General features: G+C 25.7%; 1 protein-coding gene across 1 annotated transcript in view; it reads left to right on the top strand.

Annotated features, from left to right (window-relative positions):
* LOC107451190 (uncharacterized) overlaps nt 1-21,963 on the top strand; it is a 148,308-nt gene that overhangs the window by 93,951 nt on the left and 32,394 nt on the right. The window contains exons 5-9 of the mRNA XM_016067207.4: nt 1,712-1,838; nt 3,024-3,384; nt 10,657-10,786; nt 14,749-15,019; nt 17,407-17,676. Of these exons, the coding sequence (XP_015922693.3) occupies nt 1,712-1,838; nt 3,024-3,384; nt 10,657-10,786; nt 14,749-15,019; nt 17,407-17,676 (1,159 nt within the window). The remainder of the gene's footprint in view (nt 1-1,711; nt 1,839-3,023; nt 3,385-10,656; nt 10,787-14,748; nt 15,020-17,406; nt 17,677-21,963) is intronic.

The following is a 21,963-nucleotide window of genomic DNA, read 5'->3' as shown; positions in this document are numbered from 1 at the left end:
TGGAATAATTTCTTTCAAAAAATCTAGTATTTTATCCCAAATTATAAGTGAAAGAGAGTGAGAGAGAGATTTGAATTAATTGGGTATACTTTATATTTCCCTTTTCGTTAAAAAAAGTAAAAAAATTAAAAAAAAACAATAATGTTTTTTTTTGCACTTATAATTGTGAAGTAAGTAAATAAAAATTAGTAAAAATTAAATATTTTTAGATCTTTAAATGCAACGTTGAAGTTTAAATGTAAATATACATAAAAATTCAATTGAATTTAGTGTAGAAACCCAATAGTGCAGTGTAGATAATCCATTAGTATGGAATAGTAACTTAATATTTGAATTTCCTATTAATTTATTTTTATTTTTTTACTTCGGCATATTTTATTACTTAGATGATTAAATATTTATATACTTTACAATCAACATGCTTTTTATTGCTATTATATAGGAAAAATATTTAAAAGTAAAAATGATGTTTTATAAAATTCTTTTTTTGATTTACAAGTATTATAAGTGTAGGTAAGAATGTTTCAATTCGCTCAATAGTTGTGGAGATGAATAGAAAAACAATAAAGCATACTTCTGTATTGATTTTGAAGCGTAGTTAATATTTAGAATTTAATAATTAGAATGTTTGAGAGGGATATTTAAAACTCTAAAATTGGATTTTTGTGCGTGCAAATCCCATTACTAAAACAAATATTGTTCATACTGACATGCTAATTCGTTTTCTTTCTTTAAATTTTATTACGTATTTTAATTTAATTATTTATTTCATTTTTAATATTTATTTTAATTTTATTATTTATATTAATTTATTATTTCTTGCTTTTTTTATTTTAATTTTATTCTTTTTCATGAAATATTTTAATTTATTATTAATTCAATTATTTTTATTCTACTTTATACATTTTACTTTATTATGTATTCCAATTTTTTTGTCCTTTATTTTATTTTACAATGCATCTATGCTAACTTCATAATTAATAATTATTTCATCATTCCTTTTATTTTATAAATTTCTCTTCACTTAATGTTACAGCGTTAATATTAAATTCAAGAAATAAATCTTAGGTGTAAATTAAAAGACGTATCTTAGTACTCTTAGTATCTATTCATGGTACTTTTGCATTTTTTCTCTTAGGATTGAAATTAAAATAAGGCATTATAAATTTGTGTTAGTAATATAAATAGTAGATATTTTGAACCAAATGTTTTTCTGAAAGTATTTAGAGTTTTTTTTGCATTTAGATTAAAGAAAAAATATTTTGAGAAGTCACTAGATACTAAGAATAATTTTTATCCTTTATTATATCTTTTATTATATTAAATAATTTTATTTCACATTGCATCTATATTATTTCCTTATTTTATCATTCGATTTATTTTAGAAATTTCTCTTTACATAATATTACAATTTTAATATCAAATTAACGAAGGAAAACTACAAAAAATTTTCCTCTACATAAAAACGTTGGAATATGCATTTTAATATTTCTACTACTCATAGTACATGCTTATGGTACTTACTCTTATTATCTATTCATGGTATTTTTGTCTTTTCTCTCTTCGGATTGAAATTAAAATAAAGTAAAAAAATTTGTTTTAATAATATAAATAGTAGATATTCTGCGTCAAATTTTTAAAAAAGAATTTATAGAATTTTTTTCTTTTTTTTTTTGCATTTAAGTTTAAAAAAATATTTTTTTTTTACCAGACTCCAGAACCCGAACTGTTTCTAAAGGAAGGTAACTACACGGGTCCGAGCAATTGGTCACAAGGTGAGGATAGTGGGCTAGAGGAGAGCTTAGCTGACAGCAACAGTCAGAGATCACACGACAGAGGTAATATCGCAAGTTTAATTGACAATCTTTGGAATGTATTGAACACGTTATTTGATGACTTTAAACTTTCAGTATTTTTTGTAGTCCCATTAAATCATATACACGAAATTATTTGTTATGCTTTTATTTTTTCTTACTCAGAGCATGAGTCATTTATACCTATAAAGGCTTAAAAAACGTTAATAATTTAGCCCTTCACGCTCGTCTGAAACCACAATTTCGTTAAAGGCACTCAGCGAAGAATTGACAGCCCTTGTAAAAAATTCCTGGAAAAATTACCGTACTGTTTAGTAATGGCATTTATGGTGAAAAAGAAAAGAACCCCCCCCCCCCATAATTCTGGTTAATAACATCAAAATATACGGCATTTAAACCATTCATGGGGTAATTTTTCCGTACATATAGTAACGGTTTACTGGAAATTTTGGTCTTCAAAATTATTATTTCTAGTATTATTATTTCTAGTATTCAAAATAATTATGAAATAATTATATTTAGTTTCTTTTTATTATTTCCTTACTTTTAAACTTTTTATTACTACACATTTAGTAAAAAATGCAAAACTGAAGAAAAAAAATCAACGGATTGCAACCGAAAAAATTAAATGAATAATGATTTTTATGTCATGTTCTAACGTATTATGATAAAATTAGCACATGTTACCTCATTTGCCAAATTTTATCACATATTATAAAGCATATTTTATTATGAATTCGACCGAATTCATTTCTAAAGCAAATCGGTAAAACTTATCGAACTTTTTGGTGTTCCCATAGAATCAGAAACGCAATAAATTTTATCATATTCTGGTACTTTTGTCCGTACTTATTTCCTGAAATCAAATGTAAATAAAATTTGGAAATTTTTTTCTTTCCTACTGATTGTGAGGTACTGAATTCAAAAATGAAATTTAAATATATCTTAAGTTTTCCGACAAAAACTTTGAGACTACATTTTAAAAATAAAAGATTTTGCAACTCATGACGAAATGTTAAATCTGAAAAGAAATTCTTATCTGTCTCAGCAATAATAGTTGGTTATTTGTGTCCCATTCTCTTTTAATTTTTCTCTTTTCTCATTCTCCTTTAATATATTTTTTTTAAAAAATTTGTCTTATTTTAAGCAAATATTATTTCTTAGGGAGTAATAAAACGTTTTAAAATTTTATTCAATGCATTTTTCCAGCTACTCCGGAGAGCCTAACCGATGACCCTCTCATCCTACCGAAATTGACCGATTACTTGGACGTTCCTGTGCGGGCGGACCTCGATGATCCAGGTGGACGGTCCTCGATGCCACCAGGCGCGATGACAGTCTCCATGTCGGTGGATGATCTCTCCTCAGCAAATCTTTTTCCGCGAGGTCCAGGTATTCGTAAAGGGGAGACCCCCCGCATTCGACCTATTCGAGCAGACCACCGATACAGCAGTGAAGACGTGCGGTTCCGCAGAGTTAGAGAACATAGCATAGAAAAGAAAAGACAAAATGACAGCTACATGAACAACGATGAGTTCGAGAGATCAATGAGGGGAAGCAGTTGGAACAGGTAAAGATCTTGAAAATGGGCGTCTGTTTTTGAGCGCTTCAAACTGCCCAACTGTTTTTTTTTCCTATTTATGTATTTTTGAAGTGAAAGAAGTTTTTAATCTATTAATATTTTACCGCTTCAGTTTCTTGGGATTATTAATTTAATAATTGAAATGGTTTTCTTAGATTTTTTTTAAATTTTTAATACATAACTTTATTTTTTCGATTGAACTGATCTTTTTTTCTCCATTACAATACCAAAATAATAATAATATTTAGCTAATTCGAAAACACCTATTTTAATACTATATCATTCGCAAATAACAGAAAGATTTAAGACATTTCTATATTTATTATAGTATTATACCGATTGCGCTAAAATATTATTACTAGATTGAATTGTACTTAAATTCTTGTTAAGATTTTTAAAATATAATTCTTGGAGTAAGCAAAAAAAAATTTTTTTTTTTTGACAATTTTTTTTTTCCTAATTTTATACGGTAATTTTTTTGAAATACATTTTTGCAACATTTAAATTAAAACAATTGTTAACATTAGGCAATAAAGGAATATTTTAATTTGTTTTTTTTTTCCTTAATAGTATGTGGTAAATGATCTGATTTTAGTGAACTGTAAAATTCTACAAGTTGGCCCTACAGGGAAAGGTAGGAAATGCTATACTACGCCTTTGAAAAGTAGTTCTTCGCTATTTTGGAATTAATTACAGTTTAAATGTGCGTACAAATATAGATAAATGTTGTATAATAAGAAAAGTTTATCTTGAAGCTTGTATTAGAGGTTTTATCAAGTTTAAATGTATTTAACTTATAAATAAACTATAACTTATAAATAATGTAATTAACTTATAAACCTTCACAGGAAAGTGAATGTATAAAGAAGAAGGCGTTTTAATTTGATGATGAATTAGTTTCCAGTGACGAGGAATTGGCGCGTTGGCTATGTTTTTGTACTGGTCAGCGCTTTCTGTCACTCGCTTTGTTAATTGTTCTTTTTTTTTTTATTAGTTATTAACTGTCAATATTTTTTGTAGCTAGTTATTAATTGTTAGCTTGTTTTTGTTATAGTTGTTCATTTTTTTGCATTTATTGTTAATTCTTTTTGTGATTACCTGTTAGATTGTTTTCTTCTTTTTTTTCTTCTGCTAATTACTAAATGTTAGCTTGTTTTTGTTTCGTTAGTTATCCGTTGTTAGCTTGTTTTTGTAGCTATTAATTAAACTTTTCATCGGATTCTTAAGGAGCTGAGATTTTCTTTCAAGAAAAGAAAAATGCAATCTTCTCTTATAGAGAGGTTTCTTTTAGAGATATTTTTAGGTAGGCTCTTCTGTTTCGTAGAAGCGAATATATTTCAGAATGCAAGAGAATAATTACTTTTATAACAAAAAAAAACTTTTCCTAAATAAAGGTGATTTCTTTATTTATAAAAAGGACAGTAAATATTATAAAACATACAGATGATCGTTTTCATGATCAATAGTTTTATGCTCATGTTGACTTTTCCTTCCCGCACAAAACACCAATGTAGGATAAATTAATATCTATAAATCAATTTAAAAAAAAAAGGTTCCACACAAAATAAATATCTAAAGTAAAGTATTCATGAGGAACTGTGTTTTTTTTTTATTATTTTATTACTTTGATTTAATAAAAAAGATTATCTTCTTAAAATTAGTTTCGCTTAGTTAAAAAATATTAATAAGAAAATCTGTTTTTTAAGAATCATAATAAGAAATCAGCTAACAATTAGTATCTCAAATCAATTATTATAAGAAATGCTCTAAAAAATCTTGTTTTTTTTTTTGTATTTTGTTCAATATTTTAGTAAGATTATTAGGTAAAACGGAGTATAGTGTAAAATAACTACTTACACATCTGGCGGGTCAAGACAATTTACGAACATCAGCATTTATTTTTAGAACTGAGAAACAGAATTACATTTTTTATTTAAAACTTATCTACAATCACGATTGTAACTATAAGATAATTAAATTACTGAGCTCCGTTACATATTATTTTTAACAACTTAAAAAATATATTTTTAAAAAGAAGATTTAAGAATGTAGCTTTATCTACAAACAGTAAAAAGTAAAAAAAAAAAAAAAAAGTACTACATTAATGATAATGTTTCTATAAGTTGTTTTATATTTCCAAAACCGTTATTTCAAGCAACAGAAACAAATTAAAATGCAATAAAATAAAGTTATTAACTTTCAATCAGAATTCAATTATTTAATTTTTATTTTATTTTAATCAGAATGAACTCAAAATTTTGAATTTAGTGTTTTTTTTTAATTTTTATTCATTTAAATTTATTTGAAATATTGATGACTGTTTTGAAAAACGTAATAAAAACAATAATAAACAGTTCCACAATTAAAATGATTGTCAAAGAATATGTAACCATGAATCGGTTCAAAAATATGTTACCTTTTTACATATAAGCATTTAGGTGTTTTAATTTTAAAACAATATTTCTTTCATGCTAGACATGCCTATTCAAAATTAAACAGCAATTCATGAAGAAGGAGAGTTTGACAATGGTGACTTCATGGTTTACATATATTATACTTTTTGTAACAAAAAAATACAAAACTTAACAAAAAAAATTAAATACAATTCATCTTAAATAAAATAAAATCATCTGAAATTAAATTAAATTAAATTAAAATTAAATTACATTATAATTACTTTATTTTATATATTAAACTATATTAATTTATCATAATTATTTTATTTAATTTATTTTTTACTTTTTGATCTATCATATTATTTTAATATTTTACCACTAGGAAATGAAACGTAGAAATTTATCTTTTTTCTATATTGATATCAAGTTAGCGTTAAAAATAATATATTTCTTTACTTATTCAATTTTTCATTTTATTTTGAAAAATCATAATTTTTTTTTTTGGAAGGAGATGAACTTGTTTTTTCAATAATTATTATTGTCAAAAATAACATGAATAAGCATAAAAAGTATAAGCATAAAGTTAAAAAAAAGAAAAAAACAGAATTAGATTCATTATGCTATTGGTATAAGAATATAATGATGGTTTGAAATTATACAACCTGAAAGACACGTTTAAAATTTCATCAATAGATGGCAGCACTATAAACTAAACAAATCACCGCACATCCAACACGCATTAAATCTATAAAGAACATAAATTTGTAGATTAAAATTTTATTGTTTTCTTGAATTTATTTAATAAGAGCAGGACTACTAAATGTTAAAAGAAACCAAAACGCTTCATAATTTTATGCCTCTCTAGTCATGTTCTGGATCATAAGTTTTAAAATTAAATTCGTTTTCAATATAAGCCGACAGATGACAGCACAGCGAAAAGTTTCATTCAAATGTCAAACTGTTTACAGTTTTGCTTGCAATTAGAAATCAATAACATCAAATAAAGGTAAGTTGCGCAATTCATTTTTCCTTACTTTTTAATAATTACCATTTCTTTTTCTTTATTAAAATAAAAAAAATATGATATGGATAAGACTAGGTTCTTATAAATTTAGCTGCAATTTCATTTTTTACAATTCAATTTAAAAAAAAAAATAAATAAATTTTTATTTGAGACATGTTATTATAGATTCTACATTTTTTTTCATTAACTTCAAGATTTATTTTCTCAAGAAATATTGCAATAATTGTATGTATTTTTCTTAGACTGAGAAACGCGTGTTTCTTATGGAGTATCTTTAGGAGAAAAAATTACATCCGAAAAATCTAAACATTTAAAAGTACAACACTCATTAAAATAATAAATTTGTGTCTTTTTCATTATATCAATCAATAAATAAAAAAACATGCATCTCTAAACTTATATTATTTAAACAACTTAGCAACGTGTTCTCGTAATGTCTTTTTATGAATCAGACATTTAAACGATATTATTGTTAATGTTTATTTACAAAGACCGAAAATAACTGAGAATTAACTATTTAGATGGATACAAACCAACTACAAATTTAAAATAAAAAAAATTATGCTTGCGGTTTGCTATACTCAATAAAGAGATGTCCTTTTGTAAAATAAAATAAAAATAATGTCTTTTTTTTTCTGGGTATATTTATGTTCTCTAACTATACTCATATTTTTTTTTGCATATTTCATTATTTGCAATCAAAACTTAGCTTAATAATCGCATATTTATCAGCTTTTACAGTATCATTATCAATATGTTATTTAGGAAAGCTCATACAGGTTTGCGGTTGAATAAATAACGTACAATTCAACTCAGTAATCATGAAAAAAAAAAAAAAAAAAAAAAGGAAGAAGAGAAAATTAGGTAATTAACTTTTGCGATGCCATGAATTTGTATTATTATCTATGCCGAAATAAAGAATCACCCTACATACCTTTATAATTTTACCCTGCTTATCGTGTTGTTTTTGTGTTCTCGATTCTGAAAATATTAGTTCTTCTTATACCTCTTCACTCGAATTTTCATCGTATTCCTTTTTATCTGTTTTAAACTTCCTAATATAATTTGATTTTTACTTGAGAAAATAGAATGTTTCAACATGTTGTTCTATTACAACAAACATTCAGAAGGTTTGTTGTTATAGAATTATAAATTTCTTCATTAATATATACTTTCGATGACTATACAATATTTTATTAGTTTCAAATCTTAAAGTATATGAGTATTTATTTAAAAAGCGTAACAGCAGAAGCTACATCCAGTGACTGTTAATCATAAAATTGTGAGTACTTGAAGTTTTTTTTAAATTTTTTTTTTTCTCTTCGGAATTTTTCCGAAGATCAGTCTTATTTATTGCCTATGGAAATTTTTTCAAAAGTTTTTCTCTCGGCAATGGTTTTCATATCTGTCTGATTTTATTCATTGTGATGATTAGGAGTTTTTTAGCATTTTGTTTTAAACAAAATTAAAAGCCAAAACTCATGACAATTAATGAAAACTGCCACTGTTCTATCAATTTAAAAATTTCAAATTTTTTTTTTCTACAAATAAAAATAGCTTTCTTTATACTTAGTTTTATACTTAAGCATTTTTTTAGTGGTTCTGATGAGCCAAGCCATTTGAAACATAAAGAAGAAATTTTAAAAGCGAGAAATATCAAAAAATTTAGTTTCTAAATTTTCAAAGAATACATAAATCTAAATACTGACATAATACGGTAAACTGACATGCATAATGTATAGATTGAAATATTTTTTAATAAATTATTTTAAAATATTTATAAAAACCAACCGGATGGAGAAAATAATTGTTTAATTGGAAATATGAGGGAAGAATTAGATATTTTGTAAAAAAAGTAAGATTTGAAATTAAGAAGAATTTTTATTAAAAAATAATTTCAAACAAGAAATTATTATTTAAATCCATAAAATTTTCAAATTCATTTTAATTTTAAAAACTAAAAAATATAAATGAGTGTTAAAAAGGGTTGTCTTAAAACTATTTTTCATTTCAGAAACTACTTAATTTGTTTGAATTTGGGTATTATAAACTTAACCCTTATTTTGAAAAAGTCTACAATCCCAAAACTAATGTTAAGCTTCTGAAAAATAATAATGTAATTGACGTTTCCCAATGATATTAGCGTAATAAAATAAAATTTAGCGAAGTAATAATTGAAATTTTTTTCCCCAGCCTACCAAAGTGTTTGTAATTATCACCATGGAAACGAAAGGCTTAGTTGAGTGTTTTTATTTAATTCTTGTGATTTTTCTCCGATATTTAAGGAATAAAACAGCCATTGCTTTGCACTCAGTTTCAGCCATAATGTATTACTGACACACCGATTTATTATATTCCTGCCCTCTATTAGTATGGGTAATGTGCGATTAAAGAAAGGAAATAGCGGAAAGTGGTTAATGAGATTTTGTTAAGCTAACTCTACATTGAGAAATGTTTTTATTATATTTGGATATTTAAATATTCCATTGTGCTTGAAATATGAAAATCTAATAAATTTTGGATTCAATTCATAAATTTGTATGAATGTGTTAGGTTCACACACGAGGCATATTTGTGATTATATTTTTCTCCTCCTTTTTCATATTTTTTATTAAGGACGGAGGGCGGCTAATTAAGTTATGCTAAGTAAACTGTATATTGTGAGAATCGAAAATGTTATTCCTTTACGATATTTGTAACCACACAAATGAAGTATAAATATATGAAAATATCATTCAGTTCTTTGATTTAAATTAAATGTGTAATATACATAGTACATAAGACAAATTTGTGTTTTTCTTCATATTCTGCAATGCATAAAAAGCCGACCGGTCTGTGTGGGAGTTAGGGAGCTGCCTTTGCAAACGAAAGGTTCTGGTTTCGAATCCCGGGCAAGGCATGGATGTTCTTTCCTTCTCTGTTCTATCTGTCCTTACTGTGGGAGCGACGTTGGCCCACCTTATATGGTGCCCCTGAAAGAGTGGCCAACAAATCTGCCCTTCAATGCCTGTATGAACTAGGTCATTCTCCAGGTGGGAATTGGAAAAAAAAATCATAAAAAAAAGAAAGAATGAAATCACTCACAACACTTCATCATAAAATTACTCACAGTTCAGAGATTTGGGATAGTTAGAAAATCTACTACCATTAGTAAAATAATTGTCAGATTAGTTAGATACGAATAAAGGTCAAGCTTATGATGACTCGTGATTATTATTATTATTATTATTATTATTATTATTATTATATATATATATATATATATATATATATATATATATATATGCGTGTGTCTGTGTGTGTGCAATTAGTTTAAATAATTAACCATCATAAACATCTAACACTAATAAAATCAATTTTCTAACTAATCTTTGCTAAAAAACTCTAGATTAAAGTGAATAGAGAAATATCACAGAATTGAATACAAAATATTTTTTGATCAAATAGGTATTATATTTATAATATACATAACTATTTTATTCCTTATTTAAATTTTTTTTATTTGATTAGCATTGGAAATGAGCTTATATAATTGGTTAATTCTAATTCTAATTATTAAATCAAAACTCAGATTTTCCTTTATTCAGTTTGTGATTGTTGAACATTATGTTCCGGTGAAGTGGCTTATGCTCAAGAATTCTGTTTAAGCCTTTACTTATCTTTATTACTGTTGAGCACGTATTTTGTATAAGACTAATGATAAACAAACTCTGTTTCTTTACACGCAATTGTATGCCCAGAATCTCTGATTGCTGTTAATTAAAATTCATTCTAGATTCCTTTCAGAGTCGCTGCAGAAGACACTTTGTCTTATTTTTGTGACTTTCTTTTTCTTTCTAGACGCCAAAAGCGCAACTCATCAAAAGAGCGAGGTGGAACTCAACTTCCAACATGGGCAGAAACAAGAACTACTCGATTGCGTCGAAGTCGAGCACTTGGAGAAACCAAACCCCCTAACCAAGCACAAAAGGTAAGACACACCTGAATAAATATCGTTTTATATTTATAACATTCAGACCATCAGAGAAATTGAACTCAGGAAAATCAGCTCAACAATTTTCCTCCAGCATATTTTCTGATCAGGACATTCAGTCTTCAAATGATTAAGAATATACTCTGAAAATATGTAATAATTATTAGATTATACCAGTCAAGTTTCAATATATTGTTATCAGCAAGAAATCGCAGTGTTAAAACTGTTTTCCAAATAATATATAAATTTGATTACAGAAAGTAATTGCGTTTAAAATATTGTTTTCCTTTAATTTGGATTGAGAAATGAGTCACTTTGACTTATTTGCAATTCCTTATGAAATTTCCTTATAAAAATTCCTCACAAATAATAATAATAATAGCAAATTAAAAGATCATGTTAAGATGAATTTAATGATGTGGTGAGAGGAATAATTGTTTTGAGAAAATCAGCAAATTTTGATATTTAGATGTTACCATGCATTAAACTTTTTTTTATCAGAAAACTAACATTTGCTGCGTTGTTTTAAAAACATTCTTAAGGCAAAATTAACAACTAACATTCACAACACGTAACAAAGTATGCTATCATGCTCATTTTGTTTTCAATAATTAAAGAAAAAACTTAATTAAGGAATTTAAAAGTAATATTTACGTATATATTTTTTGCTTAGCTAAAAAAGTTGTTATAATGAAACCACAGACAATCACAAGAAACGGATTTGATCACTCATTTTCTGATTTCTGCTGCAATTAGCAATTATATTTTTTATGTTCTTATTAGGAAAAGAAACATTATGGATTTTTGTCGGGAAATATTAATGTCTAATTGGATGATTAATGTCTTTTAAGAGGCAAAATATTGGCTTAAAGTGTAAAAACTTTGACGTATTTCTTTTTTCTTTCGTAGGGGGATATAATTGACTCAATAAATATATATACGAAAATAATGTGCATAATTCTTAAATTGTATGATGGTTTAATTCGTTGATCACGTGATTTGTAAAACTATAGTTGTTTTAATATGGGAACTAGTTGGTCCTGTTTAGAAAAGCTACACTAGTTCAACGAATGATTATTACAAGCTGTTTTCCGTTGCTTTTTATTACCCTATATCTCTTAAATTTTATGAGCTATTTTATGAAGAAAAATTCTTTAAATGCATTTATGGAAATTTAAATCTATTGTATGGAAAATGAATAAACTACAAAAACTTTGCTGAATTTTTGTTAGATACAACGTAATCAAAAATGTTTGAGTGTTCCCACTAAAAATTTTTTTATCGTGTGAAATTTTTTTAAAAATAATTGAAGCCTTTTTGTATGCTAATTCTTAATTTAGTTAAAATTATGACATCAAAGGGGATAAAAAGTACATGGATTTCCAATAAAATTAAAGAACTTCAACAAAAACTACCGAGCTTTTTGGTGTTCCCATAGAGCCATGGTAAAATTTGCCATATTCTGGTAATTTCGATAATTTTTTAAAAAGTAATTTTGAAACATTTTGCAAATCAATATGACCTATAATTCATATTAATTAAATCAATTGATAAGAGTGAAAGTTTAGAAATGAGCTTATCCATATATTAAAAGAAATATTTTGCACAACTATACAAAAATAACGAGAAAAAAAATAGGTGACACAAAAAAATACTTTTGCTGTAAAAAGTAAAGACATTGAAGCAAATACATTTCAATAATTGAGAAAGGAATATTTCGTATTGAATGAGGTCGGCAGATGCTTTTTTTTAATTTTAGTAGAGGGCTTTCATAGATTTTTTCGTACATATTAGAATCCACTATCTTATTCTAACAACACTTAAAGAAATATTATTTTGAGACTTATTGTTTTTAAAGTTGTACAGAAATGGAAAACACCCTGCTATACAGTTACTTTTATTTCAGGATTGGACGTGTAATATTGGAGGTAAAAATTTGTTAATTTCTGAATGTTAATTTCTCTCGGCATTTTCCCATATTTTACTTTCATTTATTTTAAAAATTTATTTCAAATAATGTGGTTTTAATATTTTAATACATTTTTTTTAATTGTCAATTTTTTGTTGCTTTTTAATGCTTTATAATTGTAAATAAATGCAAAAATACTTTGTTAGAGTAGAAAAAAAAACTTTTTATAAGTTATAGGTTTTCTGAAGATGAATCGTTATGGATTTTGGAAGTAAAATACACAGTAAATGAGTAAAATTTTAAACACATTGATATTAACGAAAAACAAGGGTGAAAAAACAAAACTGTATGAATTTTATTATTCGTAATTGTAAACTGGAATTGTAATTCATAATTGTAGACTTGTAAATAGAAGTTATTTATTAGAAGTAGCACATGACTTATATAAATTGCAAATAAATACTAAACTTTATATACACGTCGTTACACATTTTTTTTCATACATGTTCTTTTCTTGCTTGTAAAAATAACACGCAGAGAGAAAATTTAATGCACTATTTAATAGAGTTATAAAGGTTAAATAAATAAACTTATTTTAAAAGAAACTGAATTTTTAAAGCTGTAAAATATGGATTAGGAGTAAAGAATGGATTCTCAACTAGAATTAATGTAATAAAATTAAACTTATCCATTACGACTTATATAAATATTATAAATATGTTGTAAATTCTGTCTAGCATAGATTAAATGATACCATATGCATTATATAACATTTGACATTCACAAAAATCTTTCTGATATGATGATATTTCTTTTGTTAATCGGAATTTTTACTAAAAGTATGAAGCGGCAATGTATTATACAACAAATAACAAAAATATATAATGTAAGTGTAGTGGTGATATTAGGCAACTTATCCGTTTCGGATTGGGCTAAAAATCTTATTACTACAGTACCTAAATCGGCGATTCCAATAGTGTTTAATACAATATTTATTTAAAAGCATCACAGGAGTCAATAATAGTCTGGTGATTTTTACGGCTTTCGAAACAAGTACCGATCTTCATTCGTCAAAAATCAATTATGAAATAATGACGTTATTAATTTTTTCGAGAATAGCTATAAATTTAATTTTGATTATAGGTAATAAGAACTTAATAAATGAGGGAAACTGGAAGAGCTTTGATTCGGGTCGGCCCAGATTTTAAAAGCTACTTGGGGCGGCCTAGGACTGTAACAGGCTGCATTGCCTTGAAAGAAGAATAGGTACAAATTGCAATAAAGAAATAAACTAAGTCTTAAAAACATAATTCAATGAAAAAAATACTTATCCGTATGTGAAAACCGTAAAAAATTGTGATTCTGTTATTATCGCCAATGATGCTTAGTTAATTTTGGTGATAGACACTACTTTTATTAAGTCCATTGGTCTTTTTCATGTGTACTAATTATATTAATATTGGTACTAAGATGCTATATCATACTATAGGTGCCAAAATAGCCCACTATAAGTACTGTGGAAATAGGATTCTTACGACCCAACGAAAGGGATAGGTACCAAAGGAAATTGATGATAATGGTAATTTTTGCCTATCGACTGTGGTCTATATATAATAATAGCATTATGAAAAATGATACTGATTACATTTAATCCTTATTTTGATAAGAGAAAATTTTGAAAACATTAATCTAAAAACGTAAAGTCACCAAAAAGGGCAATGAATACTAATAATATAATTTTGGCTAATTGTGTCGGCTTATGTGTTTCAGTTTTGAGCATGATTTCTCAATGTCGATCAATACCAATTTATTGATTATTTACTTTTTTCCAATCAGTACGAAAAACGGGTATTCAGCTGAGGAATAAATAAAAGAAAAAAACATTCCATTTTGTATTCATACATTATATTTAATATATCTGTTAGTTTATTAACCTTTTCTATTTAAAGAAAATGAATTGTCCTTAAAACATTTTCGTCACGGTATAATTTTTCTTGTTAGTTTACAACACATGCATTTCATATATACAAAAAGATCCTTTTTTCTATAGCATACGGCAAAGAAAGCATCATCAAAAACAGAGAATAACAAACTTCCTCCTGCAACTCGCCACCAGCCACTCGATGCAGAATACGAAGCGGAGGTAGACGATGATGATGCGGGGAAGATTTTAATGGAAAGGATTCGGGCTAATTCAAGATGCCTAAAAGCCCAACTTTCATCCCACCACTCGCATAGACGCACAGTTTCTGAAACGGGTACAGCGAGTCAAGAAAGACCTTCCAGAGAAAAAAGAACGGATAGTCAAAAAAATGGAAAAGGTAGATAACATTTTCTATTTGTATCAATATGTTTATTGTATTATTACAAACAACGAACTTGAATGCTTTAAATTGCATTGGGCAAAGAACTAGTCGAATGCCGACATTTCAAAATTATTTAATCGAAAAATGAATATTTTAAAAACCTAAAAGTTTATTCTATTTTTAATTAAACAACTTAATTCTTTTTATTTTTGAGATAAACTAGCTCTGTTTCAAAAAAATTCCCCAGCCTGCTTCGCACTTTTATAAGAAAAAAAGAATTGAAATACAATATGAAAATTTGAGAATAGAAGAACTTTTGATAAATATTTTGGTATCAAAATACATTGATTAGGTTATTAGTGAGTTATTTCATGTCAATGTGTTCCCTTTAATTCAGTTTGACAAAAACTGTTAAGGCTACAGTGGACCTTCAAAAAAAATTTTTTTTTTATCTTTAAAAGTGAATTTTTTTCTTCTTCCAACATGTATCTTAGCTAACTAATTATATTCTGAAAGTTTAGAAAAAAAATTTCCAGCCATTTTTGAAAAATTCAATTTTTTTAAAAAAAATTTAATAATTTTTAAAATGCTCCCAACGGCTTTTATTTTGAATTTTTTAATTTCTGTTTTTAGTTTTGACTTTAATAGATATATCTTAACAGAAGTTCGGATGAGGAGCAACAGTACACAAATTAGAATTATAAATATAGAACAAAATAAATTTTAAAATTAAATTTTCTCTAAAACAATAGCTTTCGTGATAAATAAATACCTATAACTTATTTGCTATTTATGATAATTCAGAAACTATTCAGATCCGATTCAGACTTATGATAATTCAGATCCTAACATTTATTCTAACATATCTAGTAAATGTCATAAGTAAAAATCAAGGCAATTAGATGAAAAACGAGCTCCCTGGAACGTTTTGAAAAATTGAATATTTACAAAATTTTCATTTTGAGAAAAACAGATTTTTATAAATGGCAATTTCACTTTTATTTACTATTTTATGTTATTTTTGTTGTTCTAAGCAATTGATTATGTGCGAATTGCTTGATAATAAACAAAAACTCATCATAGTGACAAAATTTCAATTGTCATTTACAAAAATCTGTTTTTCTCAAAATGAAAATTTCGTAAATATTCAATTTTTCAAAACGTTCCAGGGAGCTCGTTTTTCATCTAATTGCCTTGATTTTTACTTATGACATTTACTAGATATGTTAGAATAAATGTTAGGATGCATTTCTGAATTATCATAAATAGCAAATAAGTTATAGGTATTTATTTATCACGAAAGCTATTGTTTTAGAGAAAATTTAATTTTAAAATTTATTTTGTTCTATATTTATAATTCTAATTTGTGTACTGTTGCTCCTCATCCGAACTTCTGTTAAGATATATCTATTAAAGTCAAAACTAAAAACAGAAATTAAAAAATTCAAAATAAAAGACGTTGGGAGCATTTTAAAAATTATTAAATTGTTTTTAAAAAAATTGAATTTTTCAAAAATGGCTGGAAATTTTTTTTCTAAACTTTCAGAATATAATTAGTTAGCTAAGATACATGTTGGAAGAAGAAAAAAATTCACTTTTAAAGATAAAAAAAAAATTTTTTTTGAAGGTCCACTGTAGCCTTAACAGTGGGATAATATTTTTTTTGCAGCTATGAACAAATATGTCTGAACATGAGAAAAAATTCTTTCTTTGTTTAAAGTTTAAATTAATTAAATATTTTACATTGACAGTTTTTTCGGTTTTTTTTAATGTAAAAGAAAAACTAGACGCAATTGATTTCAATGCATTTATGCTAGCATGTTGGATAAAAAGATATTGTCTATCTAATTATAACACTTAAAGGGAAATTGTAAAAAATTGCCATTGTCTTTATTTAAACATATATTCGAATTATTTTTTTAAAAAATTTTAAATCCAGCCTCTAATATAAATAATATCAAGTATGAACTATATATTCAAGTATAAACGCTGGGGTATTAGAGAAGATAAAAGCGGATATAGCGAGAGAATAAGTCAGCACAGATTACTAAGTGATCTGAAATGAACTGAATAAACGATTTCGGGGATCGGCAAGTCTCACTAATTATTTTAGAAATAATAAATAAAAGTTTTTTCTTACAGCATTAATCAAAGAAAAATTTTACACGCTAATTCAAACTTTTATATATTATAATATTGGAATAATCTTTCTCCAAAACTCAGTGAACTCTTAAAGTAGTAATGAAAAAACGAAAATCCTTTCTAATAATATCTAATTTCTCGAAATAAAAAGAAGTGTCTTAACAACCCAAACAGTCTCCTCCAGGAAATGTAGTTTCTAGAAAATGCTCAGCTTCCCCCAACCAAGTTACATGATGATCATTACATTTCTTTCTCCACAGCTCATAACGGAGTCTACACGATGCACGCAAGAAGGAATCAAAAGAATAACTCGGAGGACAAGACGTCTAATCATACTTCTTCAGATGGCGCCGCAACCTCAGAAGTCGAGTCCACCACCATTAAACTTGTGGACGAACACGGGCGAGAAATTTCTGGAGACAGTTCGGAGGTCGCACACAATGGAACCCCAGAAGATCCAGAAATTGTTCACCACCACACGCTGTCTGTGGATGGGAAGGACGGAAGAGTGGAAAGCAGTCATAATTCAGGTAAAAATGCTTATTGGATCAATGTTCAGAATAGTAAAATTGAATTTAGATTTGAGTATTGATTAGAATCAATATTAAAATCAGCAATTCTAATGTGACGAATACGACATTTTTTAATGAATTCGAATCAAACTGTTCTACTCATTTCTTTATTACTTTTTTTGAATATTTAAATCTGTTAATTCTCATTAAGAAAATCAGTAAAGAGATTCTAATTTCTCTATTTTAAACAATGGAGAAATATGTGAGCGCAATGTCCTTATTCATTAAGATTAAGTAGAATCTTTTGGAATTTGTTTTTTCATCTCACACAGTAAAATATTTACATTTAAAAGTAGTTACTAAATTTTAGTTTTGAAGGTTGCAAGCGAAAACTTTTTCAAAGTTTAATGTTTAAAAATCACTTACAATCTTAAAGTCTGAAATTCGGTAACTAGATTCATTAATAAACAATGAAAAGCATGAAAAATACGAAACAAATATCAAATATATTAGTTATTTGCTTATAAAATCAAGAAATCAGGTTCATAATCTTATTACTAGGTAAAAATGGGGTAAAGTGGAGAAAACTTTAAATACCTATTTATTTTAATCTAATGATTCGAAATAATCTACTCATGTGAAGTTTTATTTTAGTTTCAACTGTTCTTCATGGTTTAAATTTACGCAAACTATTCGGTCGACATTAATGAGTTTAACGATTTATTTTCTTCTTAAATCTTATTATTGATAAAATGTGGCTTTGGCGTTACAGAAAATTGAATCTTACGTGAAAAATAATATTTGCATGTATCTTTCAAATGTAATATATATTAAAAATTCTCCTTCAATTTATTTCGATTCCAAAAATGAAACCAAAATAAGAGAATAGTTACATTTAAACTTATAAAACAATCAATATAATTACTTTTATGTTAACAACTGAAATTAGTGATCAAGCTTTCAAATAACGATCACTCTCAATAAGGTAATAATTAGTGTCAACCAAAAAAAAAATTAATTCAAGAAAAATGCATCGATGAATTATGTAATATATTGAAAAAAGTAATGTATGAAAATTGCTGTTTAAACTCAGCAAATTTTTTTTCAGAATATTGAAAATTGTTTCTTTAATTATGCTACAAAAACTGTATTTTTGATGAATTTACATATTTTAAATATAAATTGTTGATTTGTTTAATTTTCAATAACAAGTATAAGCCGTTTAATATAAAAAATTTTACTATTTGGATGAAAGACAAAAAATTCTTGAAAATTGTAATTTCACCTAATTTTGTATGACGACCTGTTTGGGAAAATTTTTAGAAGGGGGAATATATAAAAATAAAATTGAGAAATGAGTTTTATTTGTAAAAGAAGAATGGTTTCAAAGCAAAAATTAATTTAAAAATGACTGCTGTATATGCTTGCACATCTTTTTAAACTTTATTATGAAAACTTTTGTTGAGGCACGTCTTTCCAGTTTTTGAAATAAATAAGATTTTAAAATTAACTAATATAACTTATATGTATCTCATATAAATATAACTTATAATTGTTTTGTATTTCTCTTTTATTTCAATATTTGTTTTACCTATTTGTTACCATCTACTAAGTGTGTACCTATCATGTGTACCTATTTGTTACCATCTACTAAGAAAAGCTGCAAAGAATAAATAGAATACGCACATATTTTTTTACCAGACACAGTACATGCACAGAAATATGTACTTGTTAATATATGTGTATGTCATTTATGTCTATATAATAGTATATATAAGTATTTTCTCAACACTAATTAACTTACAAAGTACGCATTCAAAAGTACAATTTAAAATTTTAATTTAAAATTTTAATTTAAAAGTATATTTTTATAACTCAATTTTTGACTTTGAATTTATCTCTGTTTTGTGAAATATGAATATTATGCTTACATCATTGTAGTTTTTTAATTTATTTATAGCATTAAAACGTATTAGAAACCATGCTGGTTAACTCACCTTTCTGCTTCAGCAGTGTTAAGCAGAGTATTTATTTATTACTTACATATAAGATATGTCTTTTTAATTCCGTTTATAATTAATAAACTAATTTGAACTACATTGGATATTTTATACATTTATATCTTTGCCGTTTTAGTTTAGTGTGTTTTAACATTATAATGTGTTAAATTAGTCTAAGTATGGTACTTATAAAGTGTCTTATAAATTTAATTTAAACATTACTAAACTAAATTCATGCTAGCAGAGGTCAACTCGTTTTAACGGAGGAGGGAATAAACATACATTCAAAATGCTAGGCTAATTTTAAGATTTACTTATTTCATATATTGACTCAATGTATATCTAATTACAAATTATACTTTGTTTCGTTTAAATACTTCTTAAATATGAAGATTTCTTTTTTCAGATTAATTTCGTAATAAATGTGTACTGAGAGGAAAGCATTGCTATTGCTTATTTTAAAACTTTTACTTTTGTAAATAATATGACAGTGAAACAGTAAAAACTATATGTTGCGTAATTAAAGTGGTATTTAATATTTTTCTACCAAACTTAACCTAAAAAAATATTTTTCATGGCGTTATATATAATAAATATGAATTATTTTTTGCTATTAGTGAATTAATATGCCTATTATTCTATTTTTCAATAAATCTTATCCTTTATATATATTATTTAAATTTTAAAATATTTGCAGTTAAATCAAATTATTTCAAAGAATTATAATGGTTAGAATTATTTGAAAACATATTCTTGATTATCATGTTTATAACTTATTAGTATAGTTGGATAAAAATTACTATGCAAATATTTATATTTCATTTATATAACTTTTTTTCAGATATCATTTATACAAATGTTAACCTTAATTGTGTCAAAATATCAGAACCTTTTTAAAACTCTATATTTTCTTCAAATAAATTATTTCAAATAACTTATAAAATATTTTTTTGTTATTTAAATAGTTTTATTTATTTATTTATGTTTAGAGAATATTTGATTTTTGTATAAAGCTTTAAAACTTTTTTCTTATCGTAATTGCCATTTTTTATTTATTTAATGAATTTTTTTCAGCTCTGTCAAAAATGTTTTCAATAATACTTTACCACAAATAATTTTGAATATAATTTAATATTAACTATCACCAATCCAAAGCTATGTTGTAATTTAGTTGTGTTAATATTATATGATTATAGTAATTATATTACAGATTTTCTTTGTAATGCAATTTTATTAAATTATCTAGTTATATATTCAGCGTTATTGTATTAACATTATACATAAAATTTATAACTAACCAAAAAAATAGAATTTGAAATGCATTTGATTTAAACGAGATGTAAAAAATATTGGCAGATAATATTTTCGTATTTGATTATTATTATTGCGCAGAAAAAAATATTCAGTTAAAATTACCGTTCTGAATGGTGAAGATATTATTGGCAAAAAAGAATATATAATAACAGTTCTGGTTATAGAACAAAAATATAAGGTATTTAATCTATTCATTTGCTAATTTATCTGGCCATATTGTAACGGTTTACCGGAAATTGTTGCTTTTAAAATTACAGTTCTTATTACCACACATTTAATAAAAATACAAAACGGAAAAATAATTTTAAACGAACAAAAGCCATACTTCAATATGTCATGTCAATTACAAAAATTTGAACACATTTATTAAATTTTTCCGCATAGTATGAAACCTTATTTATTTTTAATTTTGCCAAAATCATTACCAATGCCCTTTGTTAAAAAATTACCGAGGTTTTGATGTTCTCATAGAGCCACAAAAAAGGTAAAATTTACCATATTTTGATAGTTTTGATCATACCTTTTTTCTCAGTGTGCGAATGAAGTTTATTAATAAAGAGCTACTAAAGTGTGTCTCATCAACTAGTATGCCGAATGTTATGAAATTGACAGATTTTGCAAAAAATCTTATCTTAACATTATTACAAATTTGCCAATTTTCACTTTTCCAAGAAGTAGTAAAATATTTACCGAAAAATAATCATACTAAAAACTGTATTTATATTTTGATGAAGTTGAAATTCGCTACGGTAAAGATTATTATGCTTTTATATATCTGTTGTAGTTATTTATATGCAGTGATGTAATATAATATGTAGTGTAATTATTTATATGTAGCAAACTTATTTATAATTAAAAAGTTTAATGGAACAACATGAGTTTCGATTACACTTTAAATATTAAAATAAAGAATACTGAGAATAAGTTTAAGCGTATTTTATATACACTTCCATAGTTAAGATAGCAACTTCGTAAGATTAAATTCAAACAC

This window comes from Parasteatoda tepidariorum, chromosome 6 (assembly GCF_982258835.1).
Source record: "Parasteatoda tepidariorum strain Cologne lab strain chromosome 6, Ptep-v5.0, whole genome shotgun sequence".
Taxonomy (NCBI): Eukaryota; Metazoa; Arthropoda; class Arachnida; order Araneae; family Theridiidae; genus Parasteatoda; species Parasteatoda tepidariorum.
The sequence above is the reverse complement of the archived record's forward strand: the minus strand, read 5'-3'. Positions and strand labels throughout refer to the sequence as shown.